The sequence below is a fragment of the Trichosurus vulpecula genome, chromosome 1 (assembly GCF_011100635.1).
Source record: "Trichosurus vulpecula isolate mTriVul1 chromosome 1, mTriVul1.pri, whole genome shotgun sequence".
NCBI classification, from domain to species: Eukaryota; Metazoa; Chordata; class Mammalia; order Diprotodontia; family Phalangeridae; genus Trichosurus; species Trichosurus vulpecula.
Window position 1 is genome coordinate 39,016,638 of NC_050573.1, and position 19,592 is coordinate 39,036,229.

General features: G+C 55.1%; 1 protein-coding gene across 8 annotated transcripts in view; it reads right to left on the reverse strand.

Annotated features, from left to right (window-relative positions):
• Window positions 1-19,592, reverse strand: part of NCOR2 (nuclear receptor corepressor 2) — a 376,514-nt gene that overhangs the window by 204,671 nt on the left and 152,251 nt on the right. For all 8 annotated transcript variants that reach the window (XM_036753385.1, XM_036753345.1, XM_036753339.1 and 5 more), the window contains exon 5: window positions 2,526-2,705. In XM_036753385.1, the coding sequence (XP_036609280.1) occupies window positions 2,526-2,705 (180 nt within the window). The remainder of the gene's footprint in view (window positions 1-2,525; window positions 2,706-19,592) is intronic.

A 19,592-nucleotide genomic window follows, 5' to 3' on the forward strand; every position in this document is an offset into this window, starting at 1 on the left:
ATCAGGCCTCGGGGACTAGCAGAGATGGTCTCCAAGGCCCCTCCCAGCTCTGGCATTCCCTGTTCTGAGAAGCAGCCCCTGCTTTGGCACATTTGTAGCCGGGACATCTAGGTTTTAAGGACCTTTCCTCCCAGCCCTGACATTCTGCACTTGAAGGAGAACGTCTCTCGGGCTCCGAGGTTCTAGGTTCTAAATTCCTTCCTGGCTCTTGACATTCTCTGTTCTAGGGGCCCCACAGCTCTGGCATTCTACAGTTCTGTGAAACGCTCTTTCCAGGAGGTCAGTTTTAGCCATCCTGATGGAGGCAGGATTCAGAGGACCGACCCTCGGAATGGGTACGCCCCATCTTCTCTCTATCCCTGACACCCCAGGCATGTGCCTTCATGCCTAAAACCCAGTCTCCTCATCTCTGGAAAGGGCCAAGAGCCAAGAGAAGCAGACAGAGAAGGGAGGGAAGGGGAGGAGAAAAGGAGAGGGAGAAAGGAAGAGGGAGGGAGAGAGAGAGAGACAAACAGAGGGACCCAAAGGAGACAGAGAGAAGGGAAAGGGGACAGGGAGAGGGAAAGGAAGGGGAGGGGAGGGGGGCACTGACCGCGCGGCAAACAATGCCACCCCCAAACGGGAAATGCCGGGAAGTGGCTTCTCTCCCCCAGCTCAGCCGTGACCCTAAGGAAGCTGGGCACACAGAAAGCGCCCCTGACTGTCCCCGAGCCCACTCTGACAGAGGCGGTGCCTGGGTGCCTGACAACAGCGCTCTAATTACCGGAGAGGCTGAGCCGACAGGTGCGGGCTACCTTCCTGGGAGTGGGATGTCTGAGCTGGGAAGGCGGAGGAGGCTGCGCCAGGCAGATGGAGGAGACGCCGGCCACGGCTCGGGAGGTACAGGAGAGAGCACTGAGGCTGTGGAGGCCTTGCAGGGCCCTTCAGCTCTCTATCTATAGCCCTAGGAACACCTGTGACTCAGCGCCCTCGAATGTAGAACATGGGGGCTGAACTAGATCGATGTCTCTAATTTTTAAGTCAAATGCACCCCAAATATCTGCTGCCTTATAAATCACGTACACAAACGACTCTGTAAATGACAGGAGGCAGGCAGTGCAGAGAACACACAAGAAAGGCCAGGACATGGCAGGAAGCAGGGCTGGTCCCAGGATGGGGTGTGGGAGGGAGGGTGACAGGGACCCCTCCAGACGCTGGGCAGGGGGCGGGGTGAGGAAGGCTTACTCTGGGGACTCTCACAGACCCAGACGCACACTCCACTGCTCCCCTCTTCATTCTCCTCTGGGTCCCAGGAGGGGCCAGATGTGGAGAAGCAGAGACTCGTGGGCTCAGGCCTGAGGGCTGGGAGGCCCACCCAGGGCCCATCTCGGCCTGCCTCTCTTCCCTGGTGTCTCATCGGGCCAGATGTTACCGTCACATCCGTCCAGGGGCCATCACACAGGCATCATGCACATGGCCTGGCAGACACAGCTGTTCTGTAAATCTCCCTATCCCCCCAGCCCCACGTGGCCTAAGCTCCTCTGATACCTCTGTGGAAAAAAAAAGGAGGGGGCAGCCAAAAGCAGGTGTCTCGGATTAATTAAATGGTGAAGCAGAAAACCATTAAGCTCTCTGGGAAAGGGGAGCCTGGAAGGCTCCAGCTCCGGCCTGCTCAGCCCAGTGTTCCTGACACAGGCCAGTTGTTCTGTAGGCCCAGACAAAGAGCTAGAGGAGCCAGAACCCAGGCCGCCACCTTCCTGCCCCATGCCCTGGGTGTGCGGGGTGTGCATCAACCACTTGGCCCTTCTCTACGGCCACGGCCTTGCAGCCTGGTGCTGACTGGACTCCTACAGCTCGCTCACCATTTCAAGAATGGGAATACTGACTGGGAGGGGCCTCAGAGCAGGGAATGTGAGAGCTGGGAGGGCCCTTAGAACAGGGGATGTCAGAGCTGGGGGCGGCCTTAGAACAGGGGATGTCAGGGCTGGGAGGGGCCTCAGAGCACGGAATGTCAGAGCTGGGGGAGGGGCCCTTAATACAGGGGATGTCAGAGCTGGGGGGGGGCCCTTAGAACAGGGGATGTCAGGGCTGGGAGGGGCCTCAGAGCAGGGAATGTCAGACCTGGGGGGGGGCCTTAGAACAGGGAGTGTCAGGGCTGAGAGGGGCCTCAGAGCAGGGAATGTGAGAGCTGGGAGGTCCCTTAGGACAGGGGATGTCAGGGCTGGGAGGGCCCTTAGAACAGGGAATGTCAGACCTGGGGCGGGGGGCCCTTAGAACAGGGAGTGTCAGGCTGGGAGGGGCCTTAGAACTCAGAACTTTGAACATCTAGACCCATCCCTTCATTTTATCCAAAAGAAGGGGAGGCCCAGGGAAGGAAACAATCTTGCCTGGAGCCTCATACAAACCCATGGGCAGGGCTGGCCTAGAACACAAGGATCCTAGCTCAAACAAAGCCTCCCTCACCCTGGAGCACCCCTGCTAGCCAGGGACACTGAGCAGGTGGCAGCCTCGGTCACTTGGCCCTGAGGCCCAGGGAGCCCCATTACCTGCTTCTTCTTCAGCTTGGAGATCTGCTGCTCCACCATGGTGATCTCCCGGTCCACGCGGTCCATGTTCTGGATCAGCTCTTCCTTGGACAGCCGGGGCGGTAAGAGATCCAACTCTGATTCAGGATGGGTGGGGCTCACCGGCGACACGGGCTCCAGCTTGCCGGTGAGGCCTCGGTCCTGCCACAGAGGAAACAGAAGAGGGGAGGTTACCCAAGGCCAGCCAAGCGCCCACTCCAGCTTCCAGATCTAGCTCTCAAAGGGACCTCACTGCCCACCCATAAGGACGACAATAACGGTGCATTCACATGGCTAACACTCCAAGATTTAATAGTCGAGTACCTCTATAAGCACTCATTAGGCACCTACTGTCTACCTGGCAGGGTGGTAAGTTCTGAATACAAACAAGGGCATAAGGGAAGGCAGCCTCTGCCCTCCGGGAGCTTCTGTCTGAAGGGGGTAGACAGAAGAAGGGAATGATGGTGGGGGTGGGGAGGTGGCCGGGCGGGGCGTGAGAGCAGGACTGGGCGAAGACTGGGCTGCCTGGGCACTTTCCTCACCCCACACGCACACACGCACACACGCACACGCGCACCACGCACCCCTGTGAAACAGTCAGTGTAAACACCAGCATCCCCACTTTAGTCCCAAAAGCCTAATCTGGCATCCCAACAGACAGAACAGAGAGAAGGCCCGACACTGACATCCACACTGGGGCCAGAGCTTACATCAATCCTCTTTAGTCCCACAAATATTCTGACATGTCTGCTCTGGGCCAGGCACCGAGCCTACACGGACAAAAGTGAAGCCGTCCCCGCCCTCGAGGACCTTTCCAGGGATAAAACAGGATCCTCACAACAAGCAGGGGCATTATGAACCCCATTTTACAGATGAGGAAACTGAGGCATGCAGAAGTGAAGGGCTACACAACTAGACAGCATCCATGTTCAAATCTGATCTCAGATCTTCCCAACTCCAGGCACAGAGATCTATCCACTAACAAAACATACAAAATAAATCTAAAGCCAGAATTTGGGGGAGAGAGGAAAGCACCAACAACAGGAGGAGACAGCGCTTGAACGGAGCCTTGTAGAGTGCTGAGGATTCCCAGCAGTGGGAATGAGAAACGGAAGCATTCCCAGTGTGAGGCACAGCCTGGGCAAAGGTGTGGAGGCAGGAGATGACTCCTCCTTCCTTATCCAGCCCCCAACAAGACCCAAGTCACACTTCTGGGAGTGACTGCTCCAGGTGGGAGGGGTAAGGGGCAAGGCACCCAGGTAGCAAATGGCAGACAGCTACGGATACAGGTGACAAAAGCAGTGCTCGGCAAGGCAGCCGGCTCACAGCAGGCGCTTCATAAATGCTTAGCGATCTAATCATGTGCCACATGCAAATCCCAGTTTGTGTGTACGGCTACCACAGGATACAATGAAACAGTTTTGTGCTGGGCCCTCAAGGCGTTTACAATCTAACAGAGAGAAGAGACCACGAACGCAAGGACACCCGCCAGGATGGGAGCCAGGGAAAGTGCTGCGAGTAATCGGAGTCTGGGGAGATCCCTGTCCACACAGGGAGGGCAGCTCCTGAGCTGGGGAGAGGCGGAAGGGCGTGGACACACGAAGGCTGAGGGAGGCGAGAGAGGGTCAGCGGGGCCAGGCATGAGAGGCGGGGGCACAGGAGCACACCATCGGGCCGGGCTGGCGCAGAGAGCTCGCCCTTCATCCTTGAGGATTTCCGGTGCTCGATGCCGCACAGGTCGAGACTTCCTGGCACCTTCTCCGGGGCCAGTGTTTCACATGAGGGCCCAGATGCCCTCCCCGTCAGCCTGTGGACTCCTCCAGGGTGAGAACGGACCGGCCCAGCGCTCCCCACACACGGTCCGGCCACAAATGAGACATCACAGACGGTGGGGAGGCGGACAGACTTTGGAAGATTTAGACCCGGGTTCAAATCTAGCCTCAGACACTAACTGTGTGACCCTGGGCAAGTCACTTAATCCCGTTTGCCTCAGTTTCCTCATATGTCAAATGGGGACACTAATGCCACTTCCCTCCCAGGGTTGTTGTGAAAAATGCTTGGCACGGTGCCAGGCACACAGCGGGCAGCTACTACGGTGCCAGCGGCAGCCGCAGGGCAAGCGACTCATTTATGGGGAGTCCCCAGAGCCTCAGTGCAGGGCTCTTCGGTACAGACTCATTTATTTACACAGCATCTCCCTCACCCTCTACACGCGCCTCAGGGGTAAGCGCTCTCTCCTCCCCAGTGACCAGCACAGTGCCTGGCACACAGCAGGACATGCTGACGGATGATTGAGCATTGGCCGACAGCTTTTATCTGCAGGCTGAGAGTTAGGAGGGAGGCTGGAGGCCATCTAGGGCAATCTCCCCGTTTCACAGATGAGGAAAATGAGGCCCCAAGAGCAAGGCTAAATGGGGTGCCCGTCACCACGCCTGGCAGCGGCTGAGCCAGGATTCACACAGAGGTCACGGGGATGACAGGAAGAGAAATCTGGGGGAAGGAGGGAACATCAGCTCAATCTCAACCCCCAGGGACGTGGAGCAGCTTGCAAAAGGTGTCAAACATAGTATCGGGGGTCACATTTGAACTCAGACCGCAACGTCCTAATGACGGGCTAGAGCTGGAATGAGGCCATGTAGGCCATGCCCCTCCTCCTCCTGGGCTCCTGACTCCCAGTCCCAGGCTCCCATCTTTGGACCCCACCCCCGCCTCCCTAGCCCACAAACACGGGCAGGTTTTGGGCCTCCTAGCCAAGGTGGGCTCTGCCCATCCATGCCCGCAAGGCCGGCTGCCCCTCCCCCAATCTCATCCTCTGCTCTGTCTCTTTGTCTCTTGGGGGCGCCCAGCACGGGGTGGAGGGAACGCCTGCAGGTAACCTGAGCCCCTGCTCCGAGCATGGGGCAGCTGCTCTTCTGAGGGCTGAGCAAACAGGCGAGGCTCACACCAACCCCTCGGGCCCTCCTACTCAGCAGTTGGCCAAGGGACGACATAAGGTTGGCATTCTTTTCCAGGACCAACTGGCGTTCCCAGAGTCTTCCAAGAGCCCCAGCCTGGCTGTGGGCGGCATCCTGTGACTCCCTCCCCCACCCCGCCTCTCTCCGGACCCCGGCCAGGCGAGTTCGGGGGCTTCCCGCCAATGACAGGTGGGCGCCCCCTCCTCCCGCAGCCCCCAGCCCCATCAGCCTGGAAGGCAAAAGCCATCAATGACCCCAGTGAGGATCTGGGCACGATTTCCTGAGCAGATGCTGACACGGTGAGTGGCTCACCCGCGGGCGAGCTGTGCTGGCACCAACCCCAGGGTGGCAGGCACCAGAGAGGTTTCTGGGATGAATGGGAAATCCGTGCCAACTCCCGTCTGCCACTTGGTTATCATCCACAGAGCATCGCCAGGCTCCCCTGCCTGGTCAAGGACATGGTGCCAACCTCCTGACCCCTATTCTCCCTGGCAGATCATGGATTTTAGTTTGTGTCTCCTCTGGCCTCCTTCTACTTAGCTGGGAAACGGAACTAAGAAAGTACAGTAGCGAGGCACATGTGGGGAGGGCACGGGGACGGCGGAACACTTGGAAATCCTTCAAACGAAATCTAGAGCAACCAATTATGTCCAGGAGAAAAAATGGGTCAGATGTAGAGAGGATGGGGTGGGGGGGGGGCGGTGAAACAGAGGAGAATGAAGAGATGGTAAGTTAAATGCCTGGGGAAAACAGCGGCTGCTAAGAAAGGGCTTAGACCCTGGACCCAAGGAGGAAGAGAAGAGAGTCCTGGGCGTGGGACGCTTGAGGATGCCTTTAGCTCCGGAGAACGGGGACACAGAGTCACGAGGTCAGAGCCCAGAGGACAAAGGGCGGGGGAGTCGGACGCTGAGCGTGCTCCAGGTCTTGGGAAGAAAAAGCGGGGCTGAGGAAGCAGAGGGAGAGTCTCAGGCCCGGAAGAGCTCATAACCTGGCGGGAAAGGCAGGAAACAGCGCGAGAGTAACCCAAGGCTGTTTACCAAGGAGCCCTGGTTTGTACGGCTGGGGAGGAAAAGGGAGGAGGGGGCACAAGCTTGCATCCACTTTGTCCAGAGTAATCGCCGAAGCCAGAAGGGAAAGGGGGATCTGGGGAGGGCGCTCAGTCTATTAACGGAAATGGAATAAGCAAAACTGACGCCCACGTACCGGGTAACACCTAACTAAACCGGGGAACGTGAACAGAACCTGCTGCGTCATAAGACATAAAGACCGAAGAATTCGGAAAAGAATGAGAAGGTTTATATGAACTGATGCAAAGCAAGAGACCACAACTCGCACACGCCCATGTATACCCTGCCCACACATGATGACTGTGACGACGTAAACAGAAAAAAAGCCGCTACAGCTCAGGATAATGACGGGAAAGAGTTAAGAGCGTGTACCTCCCTCCCTCCTGTGCACACGCAGGCACAACGTTTTAGTGTGCGCTGGTTTTGCTAAGCCTGCTTCTCCCGGCTAACTAGGTAGAGAAGGCAGGAAATGAACGTTTGGAAATGAAGCAATGTAAAAAGTAAAGGTTTCAAAAATAAGAAAGATTTAAAATCAGCACGGTACAAAATGGCCGAAACTTCCTTTGTTTGGAGGAGCTGACAGGCCACGGTAGATAGCCCGAATAGGAAGCGCTCAACCTGGCACAGCTTCCACATAAAGATCTCCCTGGAGCCCCACCACACCTGGGGGGGCCATGTCCGGCATCATGGCTGCAGGCTCCACAGGTTTCATCCAGGAGAAAAGACTGAACGAGTCCAGAGACTTGACCAGCTGGTAGGGATGATGGCGAGAGAAAGAGAGCTTGGATCTGGAGTCAGAGGACCTGAGTTCCAAACTCAGCTCAGCCTTTATGACATCTACGACTTTGCAGAAAATGATTTCGTGCTCTGAGCACCTGCTTCCTTATCTGTGAAATGAAGATCGGAATAAATGATCCCCAAGGTCCGATCCAACGGTCCTTAATGCACAAGAAGGAATTCGAACCCAAGTCTCTTCTGACTCCAAGTCTAGCATTCTTTCTCCCCTTCTTAAGCCCTTCTGCAATGGAATACACGCTCTGTGAGCGCAGCGACCACGTCCCATCCCCGCCCCCACCCTCATTTGCCATATTCTCCCCACCAGAGTACCCATTACAGGCGTAGACAACCTGGGAACCTCCAACGGCCGGCAAAGGCATACAATGACAACCACGTCCGTCCACTCCAGGAGGATTCTCTGGTGGCTTTCAAAGTATGAAATGGGAGCCCCCAAGAGGGTCTTTGAGACCATAATGACACTAATGCTTTATAGTAATATCACAGATAGAACCTCAATAAACAAAAGCCCTTTGGGCAGGGTCCTCGATAATTCTAAGAGACCAAAATGGTTCCAAGAATGCCGCTCCAAACCAAACCCGGAACACGTCACACATGTTTTCTCTCCCCTCCAGCCCCTAACACCCTCATTCTCTACCCCAGCCTGTTCCAGACAACTGAAGTTAATGCCTTAAACGTCTCTCACCAAGTCCAAAGATCCCCAGCCAGACTAGCAGCAAGGCTTTGGAGCCTTTGGGGAGGTCAAATCAGAAGAAGGACTTACAACTGGAGAGACAAATGGGCCGCCATCTGGGAGACTGTCCTCTGACCCCACAGAGCCATTAGGGCAAATTCTCCGGAAGAAAAGGCCAAAGAGCCTCCATCGGAGAGGCTTAACTCATACTGTACCCACTAACCAGAATCCGGTGTCCGGCAGGACCACCCTTGACGGAGCATCGGTTCAGCGTCAGACAGAACCTAAAACGATGCCCGACAAATGGAAGTCGATAAGAGTCCCTTTGTGAGAAACCCCCTCGGGTTTCTGCCCTGGCCACGTCCCTCACTCTGCCTGGCTGGGTCAAAAAAGGCAGAATCAAGTGAGAATGCTAGAGGTCCAAGCGTCTGGCCTACTCTCCTCAAAGCCAACAAATCATAAGTGCCGGCCCCAGCAAGCTGCAGACTGCCGTCCCGTGGTTCAGAGAACCTTGCAAACAAGTGAGACGAGCTACCAGCTCATGCCAAGATCACTGGCCAGAAACAGCATCGCTAGACTCTCGCACAGACAATCCAAAAAGGAAAAGCACAGTTCTCACCGCTACTTTATGTAGCTAAAATGAAGATTTATCCACTTCAAGCTGCGAGGGACCTCAGAAGTCATCCGGGCCCACCCCCTCATCGTACAGACAAGGAAACTGAGACCTAATGGGGTTAAACAGCTTACGTACCCAAAGTTCGAAAGGCAGTTAGGTAGCAGAGTCGAGCCTCAAACCCTGGCCCTCTAACTCCAAATTCAGGGGCCTGAGCACAGCAAGGAACCACACCTGGTGAGTGGGGTGGCTCCCCTCACAAATGGCATGTTGCAAAAAGGGGCCCCAGAGGGAAACACAGCAAGGGGACTTAACAAGATAGAAATCAGGTCAGAAAAACCCACGTCTGAAACACCACCCAAAGTCCAGAAACCACCAGACCACTGACCCTGGAGAACACGTCTTTTGCGAGGGTCTTACTCCCTAAGTAACCCAAATGAGGTCATGCGTGCTCCACTTAGCAGAAGCACAAAGACTGCTCTTCCCAGAATTCCTGGGGCTCACTAGGTCAGCCCAGCTGTGGTCTCCTTCACCAGATGTTTCCATTAGGGAGGGCCAATTACGAAAATGCTGCGGCCCAGGCAAGCTGAGAAACCAAAAACACATTCCTAGAACAAATTGCCAATTTTGCAGCGAGATCCCCAAAGCCCTCACTACCTCTTCCTGCTCCCACACATCTCTCCTGCCAGCCAGCACTCCCCTCCTGGCCCCTCCCACATGCTGGAAGAGCTGAGCCCATGAGGTGGCTTGGAAGAATTGGTGAAATTCATGGAAAAGCCAAAAGGAAAAAAAAATGTTAAATGGTTCATGCTGAAAAAAAAATGGAGGGAGGACAGAGTAATGGGTCAGGAAAGGGCAGAGAGACAGACACACCCACTTCATTAGAAAAGGAAAATAAATGAATCATCTCAGCAGTGCTCCTTATTTTAGAATCCAAGGGAAGGAGAAAAGAGACAAAGGAAAGGTTCCAAGACCCCAGCCGGGCTCGCAGGATCACAGCTTCAAGAGCTGGAAGGGGCCTTACAACAGAGACTGGCAGGGAGGGAAGAAGCATTTATTAAGCACCTACTATATACCAGCCACTATACTGGGCACTTGACAACTATTCTCTCATCTGATCCTCACAACAACCCTGGAAGGTGGGTGCTATTAATTATCCCCATTTTACAGCTGAGGAAACTTGAGGCAAGCAGGTGAATCGACTTGCCCAGGGTCATACAGCTAGTAAGGCTCTGAGACTGGATTTGAAGTCAGGTCCTCCTTACTCCACTTAGAGGTGGGGTGGGGGGGAATCCCCACACACGGACCATCGCATATAAACTCACCTTTTTCAATACGTGTTGCTGATTTACTTTTGTCTTTCCTTTTTAAACAATTCTTTTCTCTACGAGAATGCTTTCTTACAGGGTAATGGAGAGGAGAGAAGAGACATAGGGAGAAACTTAGTATAAAAACACAAGAGATCGAGTTTAAAAATCTATTCCTAAAAAAAAAGCCACAGGAGTTTGCCAAGCTGCATCTTGCTCTACCCCTCCCCAGTGCCCATCATGTCTTGGTGAAGACCCCAACTCTTTAACAGGAGAGAAAGGATATCTATGGATCAATTGGGAGAAAAGCCAGGGCTGGCCCCAAACCAGGCTCTTTCCAGCTAAACCCATAGAGCCAAGGTCTCCATCCCACCCACCCCAGGACCAGAACTATTCATCCCAGCCTCTGCTGTTTGTCCTGAGGAATCTGGCAGGCCCCTGGGGCAAGAGGCAAGGGGCAAGGGAAGGGAGGTAAAAGAACCAGCCTCCCCTCAAATGCCAGGTGTCCGGGTGAAGCCCCTGCAGAGAACAGCAAATCCTAGACATTAACCTGTAGTCACAGCCCACAGAAGCAGCCCTTGGGCTTCGGGAAAGGAAAACAATTACTTCATTTCTCAAGGTGATCCTTTCCTGGTAATTACTTGGCTTCGTGTGATTTGTTTTTATAAGCCGTTATCAGCTACTGTAGTTCCTGTTTATCGCTGACCTTATTACTATGTGATTTGTGGGATCTGGGGCAGGGGAGAGGTAGGAGGGGTGTGGGAGCTAGGGAAGCCAGAGGAACGAGCCAGTGGGGGGGGCAGCCCCCCAAGCTCCTTTTTGGGAGGAGGGGCCCTGTTTGCATCTGGCAGCCCCAGGAATAAACACCACTGAGGCTCTTAAGGGGTTATCTCCCCAAGCCCGGCATGACTGCCATGTTTTGGCTGGTGCGTAGAGATGAAGAGTAATTCTCCAGATGTCTCCAATGGCTCCCTCTGACAGGATGAGGGGCACAGAGCCCAAAATAGGGAGAGAGAAAACCAACAGGGCTCCGTAGATAGAATCCTCGAGGCCCAAAGTGCCGCCCCTCCCCATGCCCATCTCCACCTTCTCTCCTTCCTCAGCAGGTTTTGTGGTATATTCCCCACCCCCACAAAAGAGTTCCTTGAAGGCAAAACCTGTGTTTCCCGTTGTATCCCTGGCACAGGGCCTGGAACCCAGCAGGCATTTAATAAATGTGTCTTGGGTTGGACTGGATTTAATGGTCATCCTGCCAATTTCAAATCAGAGAGGATTTTAGGGAGCTGGGAGGATCAGAGCTGGAAGGGAGCAAGGCCCAGGGCAGAGCTGGGACTGAAAATCAGGTCATCTGACTTCAGGCCCCACCCAGCCCCCACCCTCATGCCACGTGGCTCGTGGCTGGACACTGACCCATCCCAAGGGGCCCTTGGGGAACATGTCATCCAAGATCTTTATTCTACCCCAGAGGAGTGGGGAAGGGCCTGGCCCAAAGTCACCAGAGGGTTAATGGAAGAATCAGAAATAGAACCTCTTAGTGCCTGGCATGCAGAAAGTGCTTAATGAATGCTCGTTTCCCTCCTGCTCACCAGCTCAAAGTTCCTTCCATCCCCCTATGTGGGCTACTTCTACCAAAACTTTCAAACGGGAGGAAGGACTTGGAAAATTAACCCTTTAAAATTAGCCCTAAGATCTTCCACACAAGTGCCCAAAGGAGTTTCTCTGAAACGGAGATCTGACAATGTCACCCCTTCAAGAAACCACAATGGCTCCCTATTACCTCTAAGAACAGTGAAATACTTGTGTGGCAATTAAAGCTCTCCCTAACTTGTCTCCTTCTTGTCTTTCGAGGTGTGTGTGTGTGTGTGTGTGTGTGTGTGTGTGTGTGTGTCTGTGAGTGAAGGGGCCAGGGACCAGTTTGGTCTTTCTTTCTCTGGACACAAAGCAAGCATTCAATAAATAAGTGTTTGTGCACTGATTGGCTGGTATTTAAGTATTTGAAAAGCTGTCTTGGGGAAGACAGCAAGCATGTTCTGGGCTCCAGGAGCACTGAGGACGAGTTTTTAACTGAGATGCACTGACCTCTGAGGTCAGTGGTAAAGGTCCCAACCTCTGGAAACCGTGGAGGTCACCCCTGCTGGGTGGCTGCCACCCCACTAGGTGACCACTGCTGCAGGCCAGGGTATCCTGGCTCAGAATCACAGACTGGAAGCCATGTGCAGAAGACTGGGTATGGCCCCGGAAGGCGGACTTTGCGGCACTGGGGGAAAGTCACCCCCAGACCAGCTTTTAGCCCACAATAAGAGCTGTGCTGCCTTACCTGCCTCCTCACAAAGTTCTCCACTGTACTGTCATTATGTGCTTACTGGTCTTATCTGTCTAATTAAACTCCCAGCCCAGGGAGGGGAAGGAGGCTGGTGCCTCTTGCATCTCCATAAAGTGACCCCTGGTAAATGTTTGTAGAACTGAAATGATCCTACCACAACCAACACAGAAAGGTGGCTGAAGGTCAGTCTCTGACCCAAAGAGACCCCTGAGTTCCTAAAAGACCTTCCCAAATTAACCTTAAATCTCACGAGCCCCAGAGATTTTCAAAGAGCCTGAATCTCAACACCTTCTCAAGTCTAAGTGAATGAGAATTCTTTCTACAAAACACCCTAAAAATCCTCCCAGAGGAAGGGGCCAGCTCAGGGTCCTCCTGAAGCAGGAATGCCCTCCACAACATGTCCGACGAGGGGTCACAAAGCCTGTGCTGGGAGGCCTCAGGAAGGCTAACAAAACCACCAGGCCCTCTGCTGCAACACCATCCAACCCTGGCTTAACAGGAACTGTCAGGCTCTCTTTCCTCCTATTCTCTCCCTAAAAGGAAGAAAAGGCAGCTGAAGGCAGCCCTCCGGCTTTCCAAAGCCCAGCGTCACAGAAGTTCAGGGCACAAGAAAATTATTAACTGGCAATAAACAAAGGGGCCTGCAAACAGGCTGAAATCATGTTTGAAACTACCCCCAGCCTCCAGCACAGATCAGGCCGGGCCTGTTTGAACAGATTAAATGCTCACCAAGGCAGGCACGGTCCCTCTAGATATCTGTTACATCCCAGATAATTAGCTCAGAGAAAAGGTAGCTGGCTCTGCAGCCACGCACATCAGGAACCAGCTCTCAATAACGAGGCCGTGGGTTCCCATTTTCCACAGGCAACTTAGGGAAGTCTTGGGACGATAAAGAACACAGCACCCCAATGGGCAAGAGACTGAGAAACTGGAGAAAGGGGGCGGGAAGGGAGGGAAAGAGGGAAAAGAAGAGTAAGAGAAAGAAGGGGAGAGAAGGAAAAACAAAGGGCAGAGAAAGAAGGAAGAGGGAAGGAGACATGGAGGAGGAGAGGGAGAGAGAGATAGAGAGGAGAGAGATAGAGGGAGAGAGAGGGAGGGAAGGAGGCAGGGAGAGAGAGAAAGAGGGGAGAGAGAGAGGAGAGAAAGAGAAGGAGGAGGGGAGAGAGAGAGCAAAAGAGAGAGAGACGAGGGAGGGAGGGAGGGGGGGAGAGAGAGAGAGAGAGAGAGAGAGAGAGAGAGAGGGAGAGGGAGAGGGAGGAGGGGAAGAGAGATCAAGAGCAAGAGAGCAAGTGCACTCTTCTTCCCTCTGGGGAACCTTCAGGCAAGTCCTGGACAAGGGGCTTCTTGACAGGGAAGAGCTCCCAAGTGACAGCTCAGCCCGGAAAGGTAGGAGTGGTATTAGCTGTAAGAGGGAAGAGAAGCTAATGGAGGTGATCTGAAAGTCCCCAGATGATCAGACTCTGAGGTGGGAGAAGCAAGGGAGGGAGGCAGGCAGTGAGCAGTGATGGGAAAACAGATTTCTTGAAGATGCTGGGGTTTGCTGGATGATGAGGGCTGGGAGGGGCAAAGCCCTAGGGTGAGGTGAGGGGGGACAGGGAATTTATGAAGCATGTGTACACATACACATACACAAACACATACATACACACACACACGCGCGCGCGCGCACACACATGCATATACACACGCACACCCCCATCAAACATCCTCTTTTGGCGTCATATCATCAGGGAGAGGACATGAGATTTCTAAAGCCCCAGCAGAGAGAGATGCAGACCAAATCCCACTTGAGAAGCACTTCAATGAACAGCTTTTCAAATGGAAATGTCACTCTTTGGAAACGTTTAAATTTCATCCTGCTTTCTATGTGGGGAAAAAAAAGCTGATTAGGAAAAAGAGCCTGGCTGGGGAAGGAAGGAAGAGCAGGAGGAGGAGGGGGGATGGCAGATCTCTGGCCTGAGGGGATCTGGGCCAGGCCCACACAGCCCTGGTCCAAGGGAGAGCCCTGTGCCTGCCCCAGCCTCCTCTCTGGCCGTGGGAGAGAGGGCCCACCTCCTGAGAGGGGCCCAGACCAGGTGTGGAGGCATGGCTTTGGACTGGACCCCATTGTGAGCCACTGCCCAGTCCCAAGAGGAGGGCAGAAGAGGGCGAAGAGGAGAGTCCAGCAGGGGAGCCAAAAGGAGCCCACCTGCTCAGAGGCCGGATGTTCCAGGTGCACGGCTCAGTTCCAGAACTGGGATAGATGGGAAGAATGGAGCAGGTGTTAGGGGGGAGACAGGAGAACAATGGCCTCTCTCAGCACCACGGGCACCCTGGAGCAGCAGGAGCACAGGCCTCTCGTCTCTTCGACGCCAGGAAAGGGCCTATTTTTTGCTCCCACTGGGTTTTCTCCATCTCTCTGGGCTCCCTTCTTCAAGGGGAGGGGTCGTGGCCTAGGGCTTATGGTGGTGTTGAAACGCTCTGCATCGGTGCAGGTGCCCAACTGCGGGCCATGCCTCCGGCCCCTCTGTGGCCCAAGTGATCTCCCTAAAGCTCAGGCCGGACAGCGTCACCCCCCAATCCATCAACTCCAGTGGCTCCTGGCACCCCTGGCACCCCCAGCACCAAATCCTAAAGTCCTTCCTAACCCACCCCCTCCCAACTGTGCAGGCTTCTTACATCTTACATCCTACCTAGGCAGCCGGGTGGCCCAGTAGGTAGAGTTTGGAGTTAGGAAGACCTGCGTTCAAACCTAGCATGCGAAACGTACTAGCTGTGTGACCCGGGCCAGTCACTTAACCTGTCTGCCTCAGTTTCCTCACCTTTAAAATGGGATAATAAAAGCACCTGCCTCCTGTTATTGTGAGGCTCAAATGAGATAATATTTGTAAAATGCTTAGCACGATTCCCGGGATGTAGCACGCACTCCAAAATGTCTGCTGACCGACACACAACCTTAGAAAGCTGTCTGAAGATGACAGAAGTTGGGTGACCTGGCCAAGGGCATCCAGCTCTAACACTTGAACCCAAGGCCCTACCTCCTACGCCCTGCTCATTCTCCCTGGCATATCAGAACTCCAAAGAGGGGGAGAGAGGGCAAGAGACTTGGGCCCCTACCCTCCAGACCCAGCTGGGTCCCCAGGCAGGGAGGCTCTGGGACGCTCTGGCTTGGCTCCTGCCTGACGGCCCGTCCTCCCCTCGTTAGCACAATGATGACCACACACACTGACCTCACCCAGAGCTGCAGCTCAGGACGCTCATTAATCAGCTAATGTACAGAGCCACGTGGAAAAAGAGGCATTCTAATGGAATTGTTCAGCATCAGGACAGCCAGAGCATGGGGCAGCTGACACCCTGGAGCACTCACCCCACACCAGGACACGCAGGCTTCCCTGGCCCTGCCCCATCTCCTTCCATCAGGGCCAAAGGCAGGCCCAGGACGCGTGATGGAGGCCAAAGTCACCAGACCACGCCAACATTCCGCAGGAGAACAGAGGCTCACGCCAGGCCTGCCCCAGGCAAGGGGGTTCCCTGTCGCTGCCTCTGTTTCCCCATCTGCAAACTAGAACCTGTTCAGTCTGAGTCTGAACCTGGGACTTCCCAGAGGCGGATGCCTGTAAGTGGTGACCTTCTAGCGTTGCCATGGCCACAGTGCCCGTAGGGGTCAAAAGGCACACGGAACCCACGGCTGACTCTCTAGATAATGAGTCACAGACCTTGGAGAGAACTGAACCTGGGGTCAGGGAGACAGGACATTTACCCTGGGCGAGTCACTTAACCCCGCTTGCCTCAGTTTCTCCATCTGTAAAGTGGGAATAAGTACTACCTCCCAGGGTTGTTGTAAAGGTCAAATGGGCAACGTCTGCAAAGTGCTTCTGAAACCTTAAAGTGCTGTACAAATGCCAAGTGCTGGCCACTAGAAAGTCACGGGTCTGGAGTGAGGATGGACCTGAGGCCACTCCATCATGGGACAAGCTTGAGGTCACCCAGATATGACCAACGGAGGTGGGATGTGGGGTGGGACATGAGGCGAGGCCACCACAGCCAGGGCTCCTACCCTTCCCTCCACCACCCCCACCACCACCCCACTCCCCACGCCCAGTCTGGCTCTTAGTACAGGCCATCCTTCCTGAGCCACAGAGGGGGTGTGATCTGCATCACTGGAGGGAGTGGTCCCACCAAGGAAACCCCAAGCGGGCCATATATGTGTCAGTCAGCAATTTTAAAAAGCTGTTTCCTTCCCTAAAATTTCCAACTCAGTGTAAAGGGGAATTTTTTCCATAGAACCACATCTCCTACGTTATAACACAAAGGAAATTATTGGGCAAATGGGATTCGTTTGACAAATTAATTCCACAGCCCACTTTGCTGGCGTGTGCTTGTGTTCAGTAAAGACAGGACCCCCAGCCCACAGAAGTAAGGAGTGGGGCATGCCTGGTGAATGGCTAAGAGCCCGCCAGCCCCACAAGCTCCAAGCTCCCACGGGAACCACTGGAATTGCCCCCTTGGTCCAGGGCAAGCACAGGCCTGGGATGCTGTGGCCCCACCGGCTTTCTCCTGCTCCCCATAAAAATTCTCCCCAGCTCTCAGGGCCAGGGATGACGGAATAATAAAATGCAGCATTTGAAGGCAAGCAATAACAGCTTCCCTTCTGGGAGTACGGTGCTGAAGAGACAGCGGTGCTTTATGTGTGAAAACGGCAGCTGGTGAGAAAGCCAGAGGGAGCCAGGGAGAGCCAGGGAGAGCCAGCTCAACCCCTCACCAGCCCTGATCAATCAGAGGGTGGAGGGCTGCAGCACACCCACACCCACACCCACACAGGCTGGGGGTGGAAGAAGGAAGATGAATTCATGGGATCACAGATTTAGAGCCAGAAGAGACCTCAGAGGCCATCTTGTCCACCCCCTCATTTTACAGATAGGGAAACTGAGGCCGGTGGAAGTGAGAACCTAACATGGCATCACAGACCTGCAGCTAGGAGGCCCTCAGATGAGGACACCGAGGCCAGCCCACGAAAGGCTCACAGACTTTAAGCCCTGATGGTACAGATGGGCATAGTGAGGCCCAGTGTGGTGTGGAGACTTGCCCACAGACACACAGGTGAGAGAGACAGTGTTTGGGCCCAGACCCTCAGATTCCACAGCCAAAAAAACCCTTCCCACCGCGCCCTCTTCAGGACATTCTCCAGCATCCGTGCTGGCCAGGTCCCACTGGTCTTTGGGCCTCACTCATGCCCTGACAGGGAGGCAGCACAGAACTGCTTGTCCCTGAGGCCATCGAGGCTAAATCCCACTCTTTGAGAGATGAGGGCCAGAGAGGCCATGATCACATCTGGGGCACTTTGGGAGGTGACTGGAATTTCATTACCTGTAAAGTTGGGGGGGGGTGTCAGCTTTCAAATTAATTAAACAATAGATCTGCTTAGTACAACAGCAGAGCCTCCACACCAAAAGGGAAAAGAAGGAAAATAAATGGGGGGCCTTGGAGGGGGAACCACCCCACCCCCCAGGCTCCATCGTGACCCCTCATGACTCAGTGGCCACCACGGCTGGTCAGGCTCCCTGGGGAGCTCCTCGTTTCTTCCCATTTCCCGCAGAAACACAGCGGGGAGGAGGCTACAGCAGAAGCACCAGGCAGGGCTATCAAGGAGACCCTGAGGAAAAGGGCTTTGTCAGCAACTGTCAGGTGGGCCAGGTGGCTGTGAGGCAGGTGCAGGGGGCTGTGGGGGGAAGGAAAGAGAAAGAGGGGAGGACAGGAAGGAGGGGGAGGAGGGAGGAGGAAGGGGGAGAAGCAGGGAAAAGGGCTAGTGGTGGAGGGAGGGGCCAGGGAAGAAGAGGGGGCACACTGATGGGCACTGTGACTGTGGGCAAGTCTCGGGGCCTCTCAGGGCCAGTAAATTGCAGACTACTCACTGATCTGCTGTGATAGACACCCAAGCATTCCCTCTATTTAATAGAGACACCACCATCATCTCCAAAAGCAGTGTGCTAGGCACTGGGGCCGATGCCTGCCCTCGGGGGGCATCCATTCTACCAGCTGTGTATAGACAAAGTGGCTAGAAGGGCACCTGGGAGGGGCAGGCGTGATCCCACCCAGGGATGCCTGGAAACACTGAGGCGGCTGCTAGCAGCTCTCCTTCCGTGTCAATGCCAGCTGCCAAGCCCCGGGGGAGCCTGGATCGGCCCGAGCAGAGCAGGAGGCAGAGAGCAGCCTGTCCGGAATTGCCCTTCCTGCTCAGGCTGCAGAGAACCCGAGAGGCCCCCCAAGGCCCCCTGCTGCCACCCCACTGTGCACGGAGCAGAACGGCCTCCCCCACACCCCTCAGGGCCAGAGGAAAGCACCACCGGCACCTGGGCCTCCTTCCTTCCCTGGCACACGCTGGGGGAAGGGAGATGAGAAGGTGCAGGGTGCCCCACGGGAGACAGGAGGGGGCGCAGCGGGCCAGGCAGCAGCCCCACTCCCAGCCCACCCCCATTCACTTAATTAAGCACATGCAATTTGCCAGGCACTGGAAGCACAATGGAAAAAAAGATACAGAGATGGCAGCAAGAGCCCCTCGAGGCTCTGGAGGCACCAAGGCCCGAGTTCAAATTCTGTACTCATTGATGACGTTGGGCAAGTCAATTCGGGTCCCCTCTGCCTCAGTTTCCTCACCTCCAGAGTGAGTGTGGAGCAAGATGGCCTCTCCAGAACTAGGAGCCCGAGGCGCTGCTCCCCTCTCTGTGGCTGGCCTGGATGGCACCCCTCAGGGACCATGCCGGTTACCCCTCACACCCCTCAGGTCCCCCCTCTCTCCTCCGCCTCTATCACCAACCAACCCAGCAAAACCCAGGAAGCCACCCCACCCAAACCCTCCGGGAAGCTCGGTCTGGCCTCTCTGACAAACACAGCCCGCCAGGTCTGAGGCAGCTACAAGGGTCTTCCTCATGTCCCTCTGCCCCCACCTGCTGCTGTGGCTCTCCTCCAGGAAGCCCACCAGGCTCTCTTCTCCTGGACCCCCGGTCTGGGGAGGGGAGGCCAGCACTACCCTGACAGGTGGGGCAGGGTGGGGGGCAGAGTAAGGCTGGATCCCGGCCCACAGCCAAGCCCTGCCCCAGCTGGTCAGGGCAGGGGTTGGGAAAGGAGAACGGACACCGCCTCCTCTGGCTCCCCTCCCCCTGACATCTCTCTGGCTCTTCAGATTAAAGCCTCCTCACCTTTGGGACGATTCACACTGAGGAAAGAGCCTCGAATGGCTATTCAGAGAGCTGAGTTCTAGAAACAGAGGTGGAGTCTGAAATCCTACCTCTCACACCTAACGCCAACAGCTGGCGTATATAAGGTGCCTACTGTGTGCCA